At 34.8% G+C, this 21,646-nt stretch overlaps 1 protein-coding gene across 2 annotated transcripts in view; it reads left to right on the top strand.

The window, feature by feature from the left end:
* NCKAP1 (NCK associated protein 1) overlaps positions 1–21,646 on the top strand; it is a 92,464-nt gene that overhangs the window by 36,470 nt on the left and 34,348 nt on the right. For both annotated transcript variants that reach the window (XM_084892579.1, XM_084892580.1), the window contains 9 exons: positions 827–964; positions 1,756–1,804; positions 5,884–6,040; positions 8,502–8,558; positions 10,063–10,159; positions 10,413–10,519; positions 11,190–11,322; positions 16,953–17,034; positions 18,875–18,933. In XM_084892579.1, coding sequence (XP_084748705.1) covers positions 827–964; positions 1,756–1,804; positions 5,884–6,040; positions 8,502–8,558; positions 10,063–10,159; positions 10,413–10,519; positions 11,190–11,322; positions 16,953–17,034; positions 18,875–18,933 — 879 coding nt within the window. The remainder of the gene's footprint in view (positions 1–826; positions 965–1,755; positions 1,805–5,883; positions 6,041–8,501; positions 8,559–10,062; positions 10,160–10,412; positions 10,520–11,189; positions 11,323–16,952; positions 17,035–18,874; positions 18,934–21,646) is intronic.

Below are 21,646 nucleotides of genomic sequence, written 5' to 3'. Positions count from 1 at the left end.
CACTACACCATTAAATTAATTAAATTAAAATTAATTTCTTTTTAATGAATCCTAGCAAATACCTGATACTCTAGGACTGCTAGTTCTGTTGATTTGCATATTAGCCTTTTATTATATAGGATGTTGAGCTCTAGCAACAATCACATAACCCCAATGTCTTTTCCTCAGTGAGAACGATCAGTGTACAACCATGACAGACAGTAGGTTCTCTACCCCTTTAAAATAAAGATCCTAAAATTTCCAAACATTCTGACCTTTAAAAAAGTAACATGATTTCATGAGTTAAGCTCTTAACCCAGGAAGGCAGAATTTATGTTGCTTTCATGAAGTAAAGAAAACAAGATCTGGCCCTCGTCCATGTGGCTCAGTTGGTTGGAATGTCCTTCTACATACCAAAAGATTTTAGGTTCAGTCTCATATCATTGCCCCTCCCCCTCCCCCTCCCCCTCCCCCCTCCCCCTCCCCTCCCCTCCCCCTCCCCCTCCCTTCCCCCTCCCCCTCCCCCTCCTCCCCCTCTCCCTCCCCCTCCCCCTTCTCCTCCTCCTCCTCCCCTTACCCCCCCCCCCCTCCTCCTCCTCCTCCTCCTCTTCCCCTCTCTCTGAAATAAATAACCATATTCTCAGGTGAGGATAAAAAAACAAGCAAAAACAAACTAGAGTAGGATTGCTGGGACAACCTCAGATTTAAAAAAGCATAGTTGTAATTAGTCTGTGTTGTTTTGGGATGGAATAATTGGAAATGCACAGCAGCTGTAACTATCAATAGAATTTAAATGGAGAAGGAAAAAAATTTTATTCCTCAATATTTTTTCTTCTATTTTAATTAGTCTCTTTCAGATGCACTGATTTCTCTTCAGATGGTGTATCCTCGAAGGAATCTTTCAGCTGACCAGTGGAGAAATGCCCAATTATTGAGTCTCATCAGTGCACCCAGTACAATGCTTAATCCTGCACAGTCTGATACTGTATGATTCTACTTTTCCCTTTTTAAATGAAAATAGTAAAATTGATTTTTTAAAAATGAGTTAAGCAGTGCTATTGCATATATTCTAATTAGTACTAGCCTATAGTGAAGTTCATTGTAAATGCTCAATAATTAAGTTGTACTATTTAGTACTTTTATTTCTAGATTCTGATACCAAGTTAATACAATTAGTAGGATGAGTATTTTCTTTTAAAGTTTAAAAGGTTTTTTAGTCCTATTATGGTGGAAATTTAGAAGATGCAGAAATTTATCAAGAAAAAAACCAAAAAATTTCCTAAATCTTACCAACTAGAGAAAATTGTTATATGCTGTTATTTTTCTTTTTAATATTTGTGTGTATGAATATAGATGTTATGTATATGGAAAATGCACACACATAATTACTGATTTGAGTGAGACAGTGAGCACTCATTTACATAATTTTTTTTTAACTTGACTAAAATTTTATCTTTTGGAATACCACAAATTCTGAAATAGACGGGAAGTCTGGGAGTTGTTGTTTATTACATTGAATATGATTTAGCAACATTACTTTTTAAGGAGGAGGTGTTATGTAAAGGTGAAAGGAGCACAGCTCTTATTGTCCTTTATGGACTGCAATTTTAAGTATAGGTTATAAAACTTTTACCCAACTTTTAAAATTTGTTGGGGTATTTGAGCCAAGAATTGAGTCGTGAGAATTCTGAGAAGTCAGAGGAGAGTGATTCAATATTGGTTGTTTTGTTTTTAAGAATTTCTTTTAAATACAAATTTATATTTTCTCTTTTTAAGATGCCTTGTGAATATCTCTCTTTGGATGCAATGGAAAAATGGATTATCTGTAAGTAAAATCAGTGATTATCCCTCAGGTTTTAAGTTTTAGAGAAAAATAACATGTAATACATATTATTTCTGTGGCAAGCACATTGCTAAGCCTATGTGCATTACCTCATTCAGTTCTCATACTAATCCTGCTAGGGTAGATGGTATGTTTTATAGATAAGAAACCTAAAACTTAATCCACACAGCTAGTAACTGACAGTGACCAGGCTAACTCAAAGGTTCATTGTCTACATTACATTGCCTCTCAACATAGCTTTTATTTTGTTTTTAAATAATTTTTAAATTATTTCATTTATTCAGTTAAGTTTTTGGTATTCACTTCAGAACATACAATAAATGATTCATATATTTGGCAGTTCATTAGATGCAGGGGGGAAAAATTCCTACTGATTTCTGCCCCTATGAAGTTCACAAACTATGGGGGAAGTAGATATAGAGACACAGATTTAATACAAAATGAGAAATGCTGTTACTCCCATGTCCACTAGTGGAGGGGATTAATTTTGAGCAGTTTGTGTTTTGTAGTTCTTACGATTCTTGTTTCTTGATTTATTAAACTTTAGAAACTACTTTTTATTATAGTGTTTGTCTATAGTGAAAGACCAGTTTTCTTTTTTAATTATTTTTGGATTGATGCTTTTATAAAATCCAAAAATCATTAAAAAAGAAAACAATAGAAATGAATTACTAGAATGATCAGAAATAAAGCAATAAGCAAAGACACAAAATTAAAGCCCATATTTTTAATGATTAAATTTAATCTAACAATTAGATTCTTAAGTTTCTATTCATAAGTCACTCAAACTTTTATGAACGTTTGTAAACACTATTTCTCTGCTTAGTCTCATGCACTGGCACTTTGCACACATTAATATGAAAGAGGTAGAATTTATCACTGGCTCCCTACACTTAGTCATTTAAAAAATATATATTTTTATTGATTTCAGAGAAGGGAGAGGGAGGGAGAGATAGAAACATCAATGATGAGAGAGAATCATTGATCGGCTGCCTCCTGCATGCCCCCTATTGGGGATTGAGCTTGCAACCCAAGCATGTGCTCTTGACTGAACCTGGGACCCTTCAGTCTGCAGGCTGATGCTCTGTCCACTGAGCCAAACCAGCTAGGGCCTTTTAGCCATTTTATTATTATTTTTATATTGATTGAGTGTGTGATATTTATGTTTTTTTCCTATAACAGTAGTTAAGATTTTCATGCTTTGTCTATTAGTTGATTTAGAAACACAGCTTTTGAAGTATTTATTTTACTCAAATGTGCAGTGATCCTTGGTTTCTTTATGTTTATGTATGTATAACTGAAGAACTGTGGTGATTATAGACCTAGAGTTATACAGCACTATTGCCCCCAGTCTTTTCCTTAAATGGGCTTTGTATGGTGAGCAGGGAGGTGGGTCAGAAGGCAGGCTCCTCTAAGGGAGGACATGTGGGCATGGAGAAGGAGGCAGACAGGTTTGGGATAACCACAGGTGCCATGGTAAAGGTTTACTCTGAGTTTTGCTGCTTTCATATATTTGACCCTTGAGTAGAGTTAATATAAAGGTAAAGAGTTACTTCAAACTCTGTTTTTCTCTTTTTGATCCCAGTTCCCTCATAAGGACTTTTCTACTCAAGATGGTCTACTTTCTTTAGAGCTTTGTTTTTGGTTAGTTCAAAGTGTATTCCCTGGACCAGCAGCATCCAATAGAACCTTCTTAGATATGCAGAATCTTGATCTCCACTCTAGACCTATTGAATCAGAAACTCTGTATGGATCCAGCAATATGTTTTAACAAGACTTTCAGGCGATTTTGATGCAAGCTAAAGTTTGAGATCACTGGTCTAGTTTATAACCTGGGGCTGAGAATATTGGAGGCTTAGAATAATGGAAGGCTTAGAATATTGAGGACCCATGTATTTGAAGTGCAATTATAAAATAACTTATCCTGATGTTCTTTAAAGGGTTTATTCTTGCTTGGTTGGTTGGACTCAGAGGACTCATAGGGAAAGATTTCTCTTTATTTCTGGAGTTTTGGATTACTAATTCCTGCCTTTTTTTTGGTTGTTAATTTTCACCTGAGGATATTCTTTCCATGCTTTTCAGAGAGAGTGTGGGAAGGAGAGGAGGAAGTGGGGGGGGGGGGGGGAGGCGGGGGCGCGCAGAGAGAGAGAGAGAGAGAGAGAGGGAAGGGAGAGAAACAGAAAGGTTCCCATCTCTTTTTAACTTGATAGTCCAGTTTTATCTACTTTCTATCTTCAAAGATTTTCTTTAACTTTCTTGTCTAGTTTTGTTCAACATTTTTATGGCTTGAAAATAAAAAAAACATTTTTTTTTTATCCTTTCATTCATACCTTGGTAGGAAAAGGTGTTTAATGTAGTTTAATTAATAAACTATTCTTTTAATCTTGGACAGTTGATTTTAAATTATTTTTTATTCTATCATAAACAAATTAATATGCTTTAATTCATAATATAACCTGTCTTAAGAAAATAAAATATATGCTAATCCATAATATAACTGATATTTTCATAGAAACCTTTTATCAGCAGCAATTTTGTGAAATCTAAGTATACAATAAGATGTGAGATATTAAGTGAATCTTATTTTACTCAGGAATTAAGAGTTAAAAGTCAATATGTTGAATAAAAAATATAAACAAAATTTCTCTGGAGGATTCTTTCAGTTTCTGTACATGTATTCTGTTTCTTTGGTTGCATACCAGATCAAATAATTGGCTTGCTTGTAGGGGCCCTATTATATGAAAAATATTTTTATATGTCACAGGAAATTCAAGGAAGTTAAATATACTTCTATATGTACAGACTCTACAATACTAGTAAATGGCTATTTAAAGAGCTAGCTTGCTTGTGTATTGGCACTTTTAAAGGATGGTTGAACTAAGAATAAAAAGGTAAATGGCAAGTTATGTGTTAATAATACAGGAGTTTAAAGAAGGGAGTGACTATTAAGAATTGTAGGGAAATCTCACAGACAACAGGGTTGATTTGTAACTGGCCAGTAGGCATTGAGTAAGTGTTGAATGAATGAAAGTAGAGGGTTTATGGCCTATTATATAGGGCTAGAAAGAACATCAACAAACATATATAGGATTGTTACACCTTTGTATAGGATTTCCAAGGTAGATAATAAAAGGTGTAAGGTATTTGAATTCATATAACAGAGAGAGCAGCATAATATATTGAAAGAATTTTAAGGGTAAATAGTTGAGGCTAAATCTAGCTCTATTTAATAGTATAACCAGTTAAGTCATTGATGATTCATTTCTTCAACTATGAAAGAACACTTACCTGCTCTATCTATTCCACAGGATCACATGAGAAAATGTGTGAAAAAAATTATTTAATAAACTATAAATTGCTATGAAAATGCAAGATGCTATTTCATTTATTTTGGTGATTTAGAAAAGTAGATTGGCTTTATTTTTCATTAATTGAAACAACTATGATGAATATTATGTTTTAATTAGTATCTGATCTCAGGCTTACAATATTTTCATTTATTATTTTAAAAAATATAATTTTGTTGATTTCAGAGATGAAGGAAAAGGGAGAGAGAGAGTGAGAAACATCAATGACGAGAGAGAATCATTGATTGGCTGCCTCCTGCATGGCCCATACTGGCGATTGAGCCTGCCACCCAGGCATCTGGCCTTTACTGGGATCGAACCCAGGACCCTTCAGTCTGCAGGTCAATGTTCTATCCACTGAGCCAAACCAGCTGGGGCTGACTTAAAATATTTTATAAGTGTTTCTGAAAATGTCTTTTAGTCAATTCATTAAAAGGACTTTCTTCACAACCCAGAAGTGATCTCCTCCCCTCCCCCCGCCCTTTTTTTGTCAGTCTGGGTCCAAAGAATTAATTTTGCAGAATACAGAAAATTATTGAAAGAGCAATAATATTGCCATCTTGTATGTATATGAATTATTACCGGTCACTTAAAAGCCTTAATTTAGTGATTGTGTTTACTTTTCTGAATTTTTGAAAAGCTATTTTATAACTGAAAGAACTTAGCTTTGTAAAATTTTTACATTTGTATTTACTTTTCTTTTTCTTTTTAAAGTTGGCTTTATTTTGTGCCACGGGATCCTCAATACTGATGCAACAGCACTGAATCTTTGGAAGTTAGCTCTTCAAAGTAGCTCTTGCCTCTCTCTCTTTCGGGATGAAGTTTTCCACATTCACAAAGCTGCAGAAGACTTATTTGTAAACATACGAGGGTATGGCATCTTCACTGTTTTTGTCTTTTTGGATAAGGATAGTGAGTGGATTATCTTCATTGAAGTTTTGGGGATAGAGAAGGGTCATATCATACAAGAAAATATTGCCTGTACCATCTTACCAGTCATAAGCATGTTGTTTTCAACAGTCATCCCGATATGGTATTATTCATATTTTTTACAGTAACTTCACAGGTTAAAATACCTAGTATTCCTTCCCTTTTAAAACTTGTGTTCTAGGAGAAAGAAGGTATGTCCTCTTTTGCAAATCATAATAGGTTTTAGACAAAAATAGTACTAAAAAAACCACCGCATACATTTTAGAGTTATGAACTTATAAAAAAATGGTTTCCATCACCATTTATCCCCTCTATTCCTTCTTTCACTTCCACTCCCCGCCCCCAGTCACCACACTGTTTTGAACTTTTTAAAAGTGCTATTTTAGATTTAGTGTACTTATAATAGTATATGAATTAATCAGGAGTGTTTTATTAATTATAACAATTACAGAAGTCAGACTGCTGCATATAGGAAATCGTGTTTCCCTTTAATAGGTTTTCCAAATGACTTATTTACATTCATTTTCTGTAAAGTAAATAATATTCATAAATTTGTTCCTTGAAATTTTTAATGCTTGCGTTTCTTTCCACGTGAGGTTCTGTAGCCAATATATAAGAGCCTAGTTGAGCTCAGACTTGGTAGCAATTATGAAATATTTTGAAATTAGGAACATCTAAAATATCCTGGTATCCCTGGAAATGTTATGCTGGGCTTGTTAGTTTCAGGTAGAAATTAAATTTATTACATTTATTTATTATCCTATTTACTAATGCCCTAATTAAATTGAGATAAATATAAGGCATCCATTAGTTACTGAAAAATAAAGCTATGTTTAATACTCACAATTTAACCAATATGTCTCAAATTTTAATGTGGGTAAGAATTACCCTGGGATGTGACCTAAAATCCAGGATCCTGGGTATCATTCCTCACTCCCTCTATCTCCTATATCTGTGTCTCCTCTGTCTCGGAGAGGTTGAAGAAATCTGCCCCTGCCCAAAATTTGCACACAGAAGGTACACATTTTAGATGCAAAACTCAATTAATTTGCGTATGAATTATCCTAGATCAAGATATAGAACATATCCATTATATCCAGAAAATTCTCTGGTGCTTTTTTTCTGGTTAGTATTGTCAACCTCTACTCACCCTTTTTTTCTAGTGACCACTGTTTGGATTTCTGTCACTGTAGGTGATACTGACATTCTCATGCAAATAGTTTCTCAGTCATGCTATGTGAAACAGTACCGTATGTACTTTTCAGGTCTTAATTCAGTTTTTATTTTAGACAATGGAGTTCCCAGAAATACCCTGTCATATAGGCCTGTCATTTTCTAATTCATTCAGATTGCAAATCATGAAACTTGTATAATGTCTTATATTGACAATATGATATAGAATCATTTAAATAAACATTTATAACTAGGTAGTCTGTGTATATTGAGTGAGTTTATGTTGTATGTATGATACAAGTAAGTTTAGTGACACCATATAATGAGTTTTCTTTTGGTTATGCTTTTTTAAATTATAAATTTACCATTTAAATATCTCTATTTAAAGTTGAAAAGTTTTAATTTTTAAATAGTGAGTGGTCAGACTATAATTATAAAAGTTTATTAATTATAAACGACAGTGATTATATAATTAGTATGTTTTGGACACATGCTCAGAGAACACATAAATCTTAGAATTCTTAATTTAGAAGTTGAAGTTCTTAGAGTCAAGTGGTTTTAGCCAGGTTTTCAGGAAGATAGGCTTTCTTTCATATTTGAGGAATTTTGAGTTTTTGTATTTAGTATTCATGAAGTTGGCATATATTTATTAGCATTTATTTTTCAGATGGCATCTTTAATTGATGTTGGTTTTATTTCATTTAATTTAAAGTAATCAAATGCTTTCCTGCCCCAGTGTTCTCCATCACAGAGCCCCTATCCTTAAGTAATCTTTAGTATTGATCACAAGTATATGTCCTTTCAGAATTTTTTTTAATGCTTTTGAGATAGCATAAAGTTAAAAGTGACAAAAAGAAGTAATAGCTTTTGTCAGCACTTTAAATTTTTGGAAACAACTGTTAATTACATCAGAAGTATAATTTTAATGTCTTTATTGGAGCTTAAGGGAATATATTTAATAAAGTAAAAATCTACATTGTGAACTTTATTGTTGGCCCTAATATATTATGAAATTTATCTAGGAAGCCTTTTCTGGATACATAAGGTGCTGGCTACGAAAGATGTGGGTAGACCCCTTCCATGCATTTCAAGTTTGAGGGCATTTTTCTTGTTGATAACATGTCTGTTCTAACCAACTTTTAGTATTTGATTAAATTATTTTGACTTATTACTCAAATTAAGATCAACATGTTTCCAACTTTTTTTTTTTTTTTTTTTTTGGCATATAGCTATAACAAACGTATTAATGACATAAGAGAATGCAAAGAGGCGGCTGTGTCACATGCGTAAGTATTTCTATCTTATCTGTAATATTTTAATCAAGAAGAATTTCTTAAAGCATTTTGTTGAAGTGAGTTCATATTGATGGTATGCAAAATTAATAGAAGTGAGGACTTTTAAAATTAAAGATATGTTTTTATTGATTTCAGAGAGGAAGAGAAAGGGAGGGAGAGATAGAAACATCATTGATGAGAAAGAATCATTGATTGATTGCCTCCTGCATGTTTCCTATTGGGGATTGAGCCTGCAACCTGGGCATGTGCCCTGATGGGAATCAAACAATGACCTCCTGGTTCATGGGTCAATGCTCTACCACTGAGCAACACTGGCTGAGCAGAAATGGGGGACTTATAATCAATTGGAAATAAGTATATAACCTCAGTCTCTAGTAACTTTGGAATTAGTGTAGACAGATCTTAATTATTTTTGCAGTGAGATGAAAATGCTCTAAGGTAGTACCATACAAATGACTTTTAGTTTAGGTATCTTTCAAGTCTCTTACTGCCACTGTCTTATAACAAAGTACTATATCTGAGCATTATGAAAGATGTATCTTCTGAGGCAGGTGTCATTATCTGTGTTTTATAGATGGCTGAAACAGAGAGAGAGAGAACGTAAGGTCACATAGATAGAGAGTGAGATTTTAATCTGTCTTTTCAAACTGATCTGTCTCACAGCTAAATTTCTGGTATTGCATATTCCTGATACTTCTTTTTTTGTATATTTTTGTGTGTGTCCACTTATTTTTTGCACCTATATACATTTTAAAACTTTCTTGAAGTTTTGAATATTTTGCATAATATGATGAGTTGGAATATTTAGAACATTTTATGATTTTTTTCCCATGTTAATATGTGAAAATAACTTTTTTCTACTTTGCATTTCATTGAGATACCTAGTATATGAATATTTATGATTATCCTTTTCTTTCTTTGTCTTTCTGTTTTTTGAGTAAGAGACCAAATAGATCTCATCCCAATATTTTTATTGAATATAGCTCTTGTTTTGTCAGTTTCTTATACGTAATAGGAATACACTTAGTAAATGAGAACATTGAAAATTAGATATTTATTGTTATATTTATTTATTTTTATGTAGGGGTGACAAAAATATATATAGGAGAACAGTAATTGCTTTGGAGGATTTCGTAGTCCAGTTTATAAAATGCTTAGGCTATCTGGTACTAAAATTGCAGGAATTATTCAGAAATAGACATCTGGATATTGGGAAATGCTTCTTGCAGGATTGGTCTTGAAGTTTGGATGTAGTATTTTGATAGGTGAAGAATAATAGACCAACCATGGTTACAAAAAGCAGCACAAGAAAGGCAAGTATAAATGTAAAATTGGGAAGTCACTTAATGGCAAGCACATCAGAGATGATATTTGTAAGGGGTTTCTGCTTCATAAAAAAAGACTTTGTATGTTCACCCTAAAATAATAAGTTATTTAATTGTCATTAATAATTTTAGTAAAAACAGATAGAATATAATAGTATCTTTTCCTCTAGTGGTTCAATGCATAGAGAAAGACGCAAATTTTTAAGGTCTGCACTGAAAGAATTGGCTACAGTCCTCTCTGATCAACCTGGCTTGCTAGGTCCCAAGGTAATTTACTTAATTCTATGTCAACTGCACAATTCTGCATTGTTGTTCTCACTTCTTGCTTATATGTATGCTTTCTCTGATACGTACTTTCAACTTCTCTTCAGTCATCTCCTTTCTGTCTGTGCGCTATGTTTTTTAACTTGATTTTATCAATTCTTGGCAATGACTTTTCACTTAGGGAAAGACGATAAATAGGTTTTGTTTTTAATCTTTGTGTGAGAGTAAACAGTGTTTTTGTATTTTTTTTAATTAGGCACTTTTTGTTTTTATGGCATTATCCTTTGCCCGTGATGAAATTATCTGGCTGCTTCGTCATGCAGATAACATGCCAAAGAAGAGTGCAGATGACTTTATAGATAAGTAAGTTAACAACAATTAAAACTCTTTTTTTTTTGTATATTTTGATTTGTAACTGGAATTTGGGGCCTTTGAAGTAAAATTATTTTTAAAAACTGTTTTAGGTCTTTTCATATTTGTTATGCATATTTGTAACAGCATTAGGTAATATGAATTAAAATGTAAAGTCAACTTGAGTTTAAAATTATGGCTTTAATATTCCCTTTTCTAATACTTTAGGGGTGATCATAAAGTTCTTGTTTTTTGGCTATACATAGTGACTTTCCTATGGAATTCATATTTAAGAATCCTTACGGAATTGCAACCAAGTCTGTAAAATTTGAAATGTTTTCCTGTCAATTCTGTCAAATTCCTTAATGAGGAGTTAGATAAATGAAGCAGAGAAATAAGAAAAGTCTTATTTTTTCCCAGTCCCTTTAATTTGTGATTTAAAAATGATTATTTATGAGATGTTCTAATAAGTTTATTTTGGATTTTCCTCTATCAGCTTTTTAGTCTTAGCTTTTCTTTTGCTTTCTTTATTGATATTAAATAATTTAAAAACATAATGGCATTAAATGTTTAACAGTAATTTTTCTAAAAATAACTTCTTATAATATCAAAGGCATTTCACATTTTCCTTGATAACAATAAATTTATTTTTTGAAATGTTTGTCTTGAATTTTTTAAAAAGGCACATTGCTGAATTGATATTTTACATGGAAGAGCTTAGAGCACATGTAAGGAAATACGGACCTGTAATGCAGAGGTATTATGTGCAGTATCTTTCTGGCTTTGATGCTGTAGTCCTCAATGAACTTGTGCAGGTAAAAACTATCTCATGTTATTTTCCCCCCTTTTTTTTTCCTTCCCTTCTTTTTAGTAACTGATTTGTTTGTTCAACAAGCATTTAAAATATAATCTTGTGCCACTTGGTGGAGATACAAATATAAATAAGTTATGGTTATATCTTGTCAAGAGGATCATCATTTGGAGGGAAGAACATATTTTGTTGTAGTTTAGTGTGGTAGGCATTTTATTTAAGTATGTACAAAGAGAATGAATGCAATGCAGGGAATGTTTCTTTCTTTCTTTCTTTCTTTCTTTTTTTTTTGGGGGGGGGGGAATGTTTCTTTATCTTGCAGTAGAAGTGTACAGTGACTAAATTATATAGGGCCTGCCGAAACCGGTTTGGCTCAGTGGATTTGCATCGGCCTGCGGACTAAAAGGTCCTGGGTTCGATTCCAGTCAAGGGCATGTACCTTGGTTGCGGGCACATCCCCAGTAGGGGGTGTGCAAGAGGCAGCTAATCGATGTTTCTCTCTCATGGATATTTCTAACTCTATCCATCTCTCTCTTCCTCTCTGTAAAAAATCAATAAAACATATTTAAAAAAATAAATTATACAGGGCCTTGAAAAAGAGGAAGTTAGTTATAAATCAGATTTATTACTTAGAAAGATTACCCTGAATCAGTGTGGTTGATAGGTTACTGAGGAACAAGGGAATAGAGAGAGTATAGAAGAAAAATTGCAATAGGCTGGATGAGAGGTGATGAGAACTTGAACTTGGACAGTGGCTGTGGAGATAAAAGATAATGGAGACATATAATTGATAACTAAGTATTAGAGAAAGAGTAGAAGTTTTTCTGCATAATGTGTTAGAGGATGGCCAATAAAAAATATTTTATCTAGATGTCCTAATTTAAATGTCTTAATTTTTTTGGATTTTTCTTGATTAATTTTTGTCCTAGGTTTTTTGTTTGTTTGGCTTTCCATAAGTTCTTTATTTTGTCTTTTTTATCTTATTATAAATTTATTTTATTTTTATTTCTAATTAACTGTATGGAAAATAGTATCTTATTTTGCTTCATTTTATAAAATCATCAGTATCTAAAAACTATTGTAAGGTAACATATAGTATAATGTTACCTTATACTATATATATAATATATATAGTATTTACTATATATACTATGACTAATATTAAGACTGTATTAAGACTCTACAGTTACTGGTTTTTACCATGAAATAACCATACTTTGAAATCCTAATATAATTGTTTTTGAATTTTATTTTTTAATAATAAATCTTTATTGTTCAGATTAATACAGGTGTTCCTCTTTCCCCCCCTACCCCCCATAGCTCCCCTCCTCCTGATTCCCCACCCTACCCCATGCCCTTACCCCCACCACTGTCTTCATCCATAGGTGTAAGAGTTTTGTCCAATCTCTTCCACACCCCTCAGACCCCCTTGCCCCTGAAAATTGTCAGTCCACTCCCTTTCTATGTCCCTGATTCTATTATATTCACCAGTCAATTCTGTTCTTTACATTTTTTATTCACTTGATTTTTAGATTCACTTGTTGGTAGGTATGTATTTGATGCCTTTTTGTTGCTATAATTTTTACCTTTACCTTTTTCTTCTTCTTCCTCTTCTTAAAGAATACCCTTCAGCATTTCATGTAATCCTGTTTTGGTGGTGATGAATCCCTTTAGCTTTTTCTTGTCTGTGAAGCTCTTTATCTGACCTTCAATTCTGAATGATATCTTTGCTGGGTAGAGTAATCTTGGTTGTAGGTTCTTGCTGTTGATCACTTTGTATATTTCTGGCCTGCATAGTTTCTGTTGAGAAATCAGCTGACAGTCGTATGGGTACTCCCTTGTAGGTAACTAACTGTTTTTCTCTTGCTGCTTTCAAGATTCTCTTTTTGTCTTTTGCCCTTGGCATTTTAATTATGATGTGTCTTGGTGTCGTCTTCTTTGGATTCCTCTTGTATGGGGTTCTGTGCGCTTCCTGAACTTGTAAGTCTATTTCTTTCTCCAGGTAGGGAAAGTTTTCTGACATTATTTCTTTCAGTAGGCCTTCAATATCCTGCTCTCTCTCTTCTTCTGACACCCCAAAAATCCAGATGTTATGCTCACACCCGTCCCAGAGACTCCTTACACTATCCTCACACTTTCGGATTCTTCTTTCTGTCTCTCTGATTGGGTGTTTTTTGCTTCCTCATATTCCAGATCTTTGGTTTGACTCTTGGGGTACATTGATCTACAGTTGAGTTTCTGTATATTCTTTATTTCAGACAGTGAATGCTTAATTTCTTACTGGTCCTTTTCCTTTTTTTTTTTTTTTTGCATTCTCAATAAGGTCTTTGAAAGTCTCTTCGAGTTTCTCAGCAGTTTTTAGAAGATTCTTGAGTAATCTTATAAATATGGTTCTGAACTCTTTATCGTCCAGTAGTTTGCATTCTTCCATTTCTCCCATTTGTGACATGCTTCTGTGTCTCTGCATTTTGGCTGCCTCCCTGTGTTGATGGAGTGGCTTTGTGTGGTAGGTGACCTATAGGGGCCAGTAGCTCAGTTTCCCCAATCACCTGAGGTGGTTGCTCTTGGTACACCCCTTTGTGGGCTGAGTGCAAAGTGTTGGTGTAGTTAAGCCTTGATTGCTGTTGGTACACTGGGAGGAATTGGTCTCCAGGCCAATTGGTTGTGCGGATTTGCTGTGTCTATAATGAAAGAACTGCTGTGCTGGAGACACGCTTATGGTGCAGGCTTGCTTCAGTTGGGGCGTTGGTGCTCACTGAGTCTGCCTCCTGAATATGTCACTTATGGATGTGAGGAGTTAAAATCTGGTATCTTACACTAGGTACACTGACTTCTGGATCTCCAATGGGGTGTAGTTCAGCTACTGTCTGAGGCCAACCTGCAGGAGCTACAGCGAGAAGCACAGTTCTCTCCTCCCTTCTTGGAGCTTGGAGGCTTTGGAGCTGTCTGCACCGGGTTGCAAGTTTGCTAGGTTAAACTCAGTTTTTCAGCGCTTGTGCCCTGAATGCTCTTTTCTCTTTCTGTCTAGTTGTAGAACTTCCACTCAGCCAGCTTTCCCATGGTTCTGGGTGATAGACAGTTTGTCTTTTAGTTGTAGTTTTGAAATTGTTGTGCACGGCAGCAGTTTACATGTTTACCTACGCTGCCTCCTTGGATCTCTTCCTGAAATACTAATATTTTTGAAACCTACTTAAAAACCAAATAAGAAAAATGTCATGTAATTGTTTACATTTAATTATATACAGTTTGTTTTCATAAGCTAGTGTATTTCTTTTTTCCCCACTAGATGGAGCTCAGATGCTTTTCCCCCCCTAGAATGTCCATTATAAAAGACTAGACTGATTTTATTTAAACCTTGTCTGCTACTGTTTGCTACAACTTTATTCAAATAATTATTACTTATTGTATATAGCATAGGCTGTCATGCTGTCACAATCTAAAAAGTAAACCAGGCTCCTGGTCTCATGTCATGTTGAAATTTGCTGTGGTTAGTTGGATGCTTATTAATACATTTTACAGGTTTATGTTATAGTGTTAACATTTTAAAATTATTCCATATTTTTTGGAGCCTTTTTATGTAAACTGTATGTTAATACAACCTCTTATTTTTTCTGAAAATATTGTCATAGTATTAGTAAAATTATACTAATAATTGTCAAATTATTGATAGTTTATTACATTTGTAGTACAACTTTGTGAGGGTAGATATAGTTATCATTATTTGGGGGGGAAAAAAGACCTTATGCAACTTGCTCAGTATTGCACAATCATAAGTAACAGAGCCAGTATTTGAAGTGTAGTGTCTTACCTCAACACCTGAGCTTTTTACCACCTCTTCTTTTGAAAAGTACAAGCATGGTGTTTTTAACAGTTTGTTGGAATTTAAATTTAGAACTAAGAGCAACCTGTTAATATAGCTCATTGTAATAGGTGTTAAATTACTTTTATTGTAAAACATACATAAAATTTATCATCTTAACCATTTTTAGGTATACAGTATAATAATACATACATTCACATTGTTGTGTAGGTCTTAATGTCTTGACAGTTATGCTGTTTGTGAGCAAGGCACCCACTTTTTAAAAAATTTTATTGTCTATTTCAGATGCAATCTATCAAATTTTCATATTTTTTGGCCAGTTTGAGAGGGATTTTTTCTCCTAGTTTTGTTAAGATATACTTTACATTTAATTAAAAAAAACCACCAATTTTTAGTGTATGGTTTGAATTTTGACAACTATGTATGCATTCATGTAACAGTCAAGATGTGGAACATTTCCAGTACATAAAAGTTTTCTTGTGCACCTTAGTTGATTTCCTCTTCGATTCAAGAAACACTCATCTGCTTTTGGTCACCTTTTGCCTTTAAGAAAATCATATCAATGGAATCATATACCATATAACTTTTTTGTTGTTGTTAGAGAGAAAGATAGGGTGGAGAGGTAGGGATGGGAGAGAAAAAGGGAGAGAGGGAGAGAGAGAGAAAAAGAGAGAAAGAAAGAGAGAAACATCCCTTGGTTGCTTCCCATATGTACCCTGACTTTTCGGTATATGGGACGATGCTCCAACCAACTGAGCTACTTTGACAGGGCTTTTTTTTAAAATTTTTTAAATAATATATTTTTATTGATTTCAGAGAGAGGAAGGGAGTGGTGAGAGGGATAGGAACATCAGGGAATCATTGTTCAGCCACCTTCTGTACTGCCCCTACTGGGGATTGAGCCTGCAATTTGGGCATGTGTCCTGATGGGAATCAAACCTTGACCTCCTGGTTGATGGCTTGGTGCTCAACCAATGAGCCACACTGGCCAGGCAGAAACGGGGGACTTTTGCTGAAACTGGTTTGGCTCAGTGGATAGAGCGTTGGTCTGCGGACTGAAAGGTCCCAGGTTTGATTCCTGTCAAGGGCATGTACATTGGTTGTGGGCACATCCCCGGTAGGGGGTGTGCAGGAGGCAGCTGGTCGATGTTTCTCTCATCAATGTTTCTAGCTCTCTATCCCTTTCCTTTCCTTCTCTCCCTTCCTCTCTAAAAAATCAATAAAATATATTTTAAAAAAAAAAGAAAAAAGAAATGGGGGACTTTTAATCAACAGGAAATTAGTATATCACTTTGTGCAGGGCTAATTTATTATTTTTTTCTTTAATATAATTTCATTTAAAAAATATTTAGTTATTCATCTCTTACTGTGAATTATATTTAAATTAAACATCACACGAGGCTATTTTCCATTGATTTTTATAGAGAGTTGAAGGGGGTAGGCGGAGAGAGAGAGAGAGAAACTTCTATGTGAGAGACACATACATTGGTTGCTTCCCCACACGCGGGCCAAACTGGGCTGGAGATTGAACCTGCAACCGAGGCATGTGCCCTTGACCGGAATCAAACCCACGGACTGCCATTCTATCTACTGAGCCAAACTGGCTATGGCTGTTTTTTATTTCTTTCAATTAGCACAATGTTTTTGAGATTCATCCCTTTTATTATATGTATCAACATTTTGTCTTTGTTTATTGCTGAAAAATATTCCATAGTGTGGATATACCAGTTTATTTATTCATCCACCTGTTAATGAACCTATGGATTGTTTTCTAACTAGATGATTTTAACATTTTTTTTTTTGTTTCTTTTCAGAATCTTTCTGTTTGCCCTGAAGATGAATCAATCATCATGTCTTCTTTTGTTAACACTATGACTTCCCTAAGTGTAAAGCAAGGTAATAAATCTTTTAAATAAAAACACATTTTCTTCTCAGGAGGTTTTCAAATTTTATTATTAAGGAAAAGATTTGACAGTTAATATTTATTCATTTAATTTTTTGGACATACAGTAGTCCATCCCCCCTTATCTGCAGGGGTTCTGTGCCAAAACTCCAGTGGATGCCTGAAACCATATATCGTACTAAACCTTATATATACAGTTGACTCTTGAACAATGCAGAGGTTAGGGGAGCAGGCCCCCTGCACAGTTGAAACTTTTGACTCCACAAAAACTTAACTACTGATAGCTTACTATTGACCAGAACCTTACCAACAATATAAATAGTTGATTAACTCATATATTGTATGTTATATGTATAATATATTTTTCTTAAATATTTTTTTTATTGATTTTAGAGAAGAAGGGAGAGGGAGAGAAAAAAAAAATCACCAATGATGAGAGAGAATCATTGGTTGCCTTCTGCACGTGGGGATTGAGCCCACAACCCAGGCATGTGCCCTGACTGGGAATCCGACTGTGATCTCCTGGTTCATAGGTCGATGCTCAACCACTGAGCCATGCCGGCCGGGCTGTACTATATTCTTAAAATAAAGAAAGCTGGAGAAAAGAAAACGTTATTAAGAAAATGTGCCCTGGCCCATGTGGCTCATTTGATTGGAGCCATTGTGCACTGAAGGGTCACAGTTTCAATTACCAGTCGGGGCACATGCCCAGGTGCAGGTTCCTTTCCCAATTGGGGTGTGTAAGGGGGTGCATATAGAAGGCAGCTGATTAATGTTTCTCACATTGATGTTTCTCCCTCCCTTCTTCCATCCCTTCCTCCCTTTTTTCCTCCCTTTCTCTCTCTCTCAAATGAATAAAAAGACATATCTTTGGGTGAAGATTAAAAAAAAAATTGCAAGGAAGAGAAAATACATTCATGTAAATGGACCAGTGCAGTTCAAACCAATGTTATTTAAAGATCAACTGTACTGTGTGTTTTTTTCTATGCATAAATACCTGCGATGTTTAATTTAAATATGTACACACTAAGAGATTAATAACAAATAATAAATAGAACAATTATAACATACTTTAATAAAAGTAATGTGAATGTGGTTTGTCTCTCAAAATATCTTATATTGCTATACTCGCCTTTTCATTTAAAGGATGCACTTATGGCTTTTCTTTAGCATATCCAAATTGCCATACAAAATCTGTTTACTGGATTCTGTGAGCTCTATTCTAGCTCCTTCAAATTGACATGTAAGCAAGCACACTGAGAGTCAGAGTTTAGGAGAAAAGTCTGTTTTACACTTTTCTTAGCATAACTGTCTCCTTTACCATCATCTTTATAGGACTTGAAAATTATTTCACTGACTTAGCTATTAAATTATTTTTACTTTTTAATTATGATAGACATAACATGGAATTTACTATCTTACTATTTTTAACTGTACAGTTTGATAGTGTTAAATATATTCACATGGTTGTGAAACCAATTTCCAGAACTTTTTCATCTTGCAAAACTGAAACTCTATAGCTATTACATAGCAACTCCCCATTCCCTTTTCTCCCAGCCCCTGGCATCCACCATGCTTCCTGGTTATATGAGTTTGACTATTCTAAGTAGAATCAGCATTTTTATTATCCATTTATCCATTGATGGATATAAGGTTGCTTCCACTTTTTTGGCTATTGTGAATAATACTGCTATGTCTCTTCAACACCCTGCTTTTAATTATGTTGTGTGTATACTCAGAAGTGGAGTTGTCTTAGCCCTTATAATTTGAAATGGGATCAAAGATTTGTGAAAATATTAATTTGTTTTATCAACTTTTTTTCTTTTATTATAGTTGAAGATGGGGAAGTATTTGATTTCAGAGGAATGAGATTAGATTGGTTTAGATTACAGGTAAGAATAACTTAATAATTTTCATTACTATTCTGTTATCAAATATCTTAGTTGACATGAAAACATTACTTAGCATGAAAAAATTATTCATTGTTACATACCTAATGAAAAAACTTCTTTTGTATAACTAACCATAGTATTTAACTCACTGAAGAAACTTTTTATTGAGATATAATTGACATAACATTACATTAGTTTCAGGTTTTCAATAATGATTCAATATATGTATATATTGAGAAATTATCACACTATGATGTAAGTCTAGTTAACATCTATCACTACACATAGTTACCAACTTATTTTTCTTGAGATGAGACTTTTTGAGATCTTCTGTCTTAGTAACTTTCAAATATATAATATAGTAGTCGCCTTGTCTGAAGGGGATATGTTCCAAGACTCCCAGTGGATGCTTGAAACCATGGATAGTACCCTATATGTATTGTTTTTCCTATACATAAAAACCTTTAATAAAGTTTAATAACTTATAAAATTAGGCACAATAAGAGAGTAACAACAACATTTATAAAATATAGCAGTTATAACTGTAATAGTTATGTGAATGTCGTCTCTCAAAATGCTATATTGTACTGAACTCACCCTTTTATGTAATGAGAGATGGTGTAGTATCTATGTGATAAGACGAAGTGAATGAGAAGGCACTGTGATGTGTTAGGTGAGTTACTTGAACACAACACTGCAATACTGTGACAGTTGCTCTGATAGCTGAGAAGACTGCTGAGTGACTAATGGTAAGGTACCATTTCATGCAGTGTGGGTACCTAGGCAAAGTGATGATTCACATCCCAAGTGGGATGATGTGAGAGTGCATTAGGCTACTCAGAACCGTTTGCAATTTAAAATTATAAATTGTTTAATTCTGGAATTTTCTATTTAATACTTTCAGAGCACAGTTGGGTAATTGAAACTGCATCAAGTGAAATCGTGAATAAGGAAGGGGGGACTGCTTCTTATATACTATTATTAACTCTGATCACCATACTGTACATTACATCCCAAGGACTTATTTAACTGGAAGTTTGTGCCTTTTGACCACCTTCACCCAATCCCAGCTCCCTGCCTATGGCAACCACCAGTTGTATTTATGAGTTTATTTGTGTGCTTTTTTAGATTCCCCATATATGTGAGGTCATACAGTCTTTGTTTTTCTTTGTCTCACTTATTTCACTTAGCATAATGCATTCAGGCTCCATCCATGTTGTTGCAAAAGGCGGATATGGCTGAATGATATTTCACACCACACACACTCTATCCATTCTTCCATCAGCGGACACCTAAGTTGTTCCCGTGTCTTGGCTGTTATAAGTAATGCTGCAGTGTGAACATCAAGATACAGATATCTTTTTGAGTTAGTGTTTTCATTTCCTTTGGATAAGTAGAAGAGGACTTGCTGAATCATATGTTAAGTTAGTTGTGTCTTTAAATTTTTGAGAAATCTTTATTACTGTTTTCCATGGTAGCTGTACCCATTTAGATTCTCACCAGTAATGCACAGTTTCCTTTTCTCCACATTTTCACCAACGCTTATCTCTTGTGTTTTTGATAATAGCCATTCTGACAGGTGTGAGGTGATAACTCATTGTGGTTTTAATTTGCATTTCCATATGATTAGTAATGTTGAACATCTTTTAATGTACCTGTTATATCTATCTATCTATCATATCATATCATATCATATCATACACATACTAGGGGTCCAGTGCACGAATTCATGCACCTTGAAAGGAATTGTGGGCCATGAGGCTGTGGTGGACACGGGGGCAGGTCTTGGCCAATCTTTCACGTCCCTGCCCCAAGCCCCTCCTTCTGTGGCCCCAGGTTTCTTGTCTGCCTACAGCCCCGCTCCCACCACTGCTGCTGCTCCCACATGCTGATAGCACTGGCCCCACTTGTACCCGCTTACGGCTTGGAGTGATTGGGGCCGGCACCAACAGTGGGTATGAATGGCGGCTGTTGCCCCAATAGCTCCTCAGGAGCAGGAGGAGGTGGAGAAGCCCTCAGGGGCAATCGGGCCAGCAGCTGCCACTTGTACCCGCTGATGGCACCAAGAGATCAGCGCCAGTGCTGGGTGCTGGCAGTGGGTACAAGCGGTGACTCTGGTGTCTGCAGCAGGTGCGAATGCTGCTCAGGACTGCGGCACGCAAAAGCAGAGAATTTTCAGTAACGACCAGAGGCTCCCTGCCTTGGTCTGGTGCCCCCGCTCACCTGCTCCACCTTCCCACCATGGCCAACACCGGCCATGTTCCGTGCTCTGCTACCTACTGCTGATACCCATCATATCTGTGCACACCCCTGGTGGCCAGTGTGCATCATAGTGACCAATTGTTAGGTTATTTTGCCATTCAGTCTTTTTGTATATTAGCCTTTTATTATATAGGATTCTCTCTGGAAAAAATGTCTATTCAGATTATCTGCCCAAATGTTTCCTTACTGTTGTGTTGTATGTAGAAGAAATATTTTATACTAGTTGTTAAACTTGGATAAATAATTTCTAACTTTATGCCAATATAAAAGATTTTTTAAAATAAAGCAGATTATAATTTTAGAATGTCCAAATATTTAAATTCCAAATATCTCCTTTGATTATCCTTATTCAAATATTTAATACTAACGTGTGAAATCACAAAATCTTTTTTTGACAAAATATTTATAATCTAGAACCAGTTGATATAAACTTTGGGTTGTGGGCCGCGTA

The sequence above is a fragment of the Pipistrellus hanaki genome (assembly GCF_964339955.1).
Source record: "Pipistrellus hanaki genome assembly, chromosome: 8".
Classification (NCBI taxonomy): domain Eukaryota; kingdom Metazoa; phylum Chordata; class Mammalia; order Chiroptera; family Vespertilionidae; genus Pipistrellus; species Pipistrellus hanaki.
The sequence above is the reverse complement of the archived record's forward strand: the minus strand, read 5'-3'. Positions and strand labels throughout refer to the sequence as shown.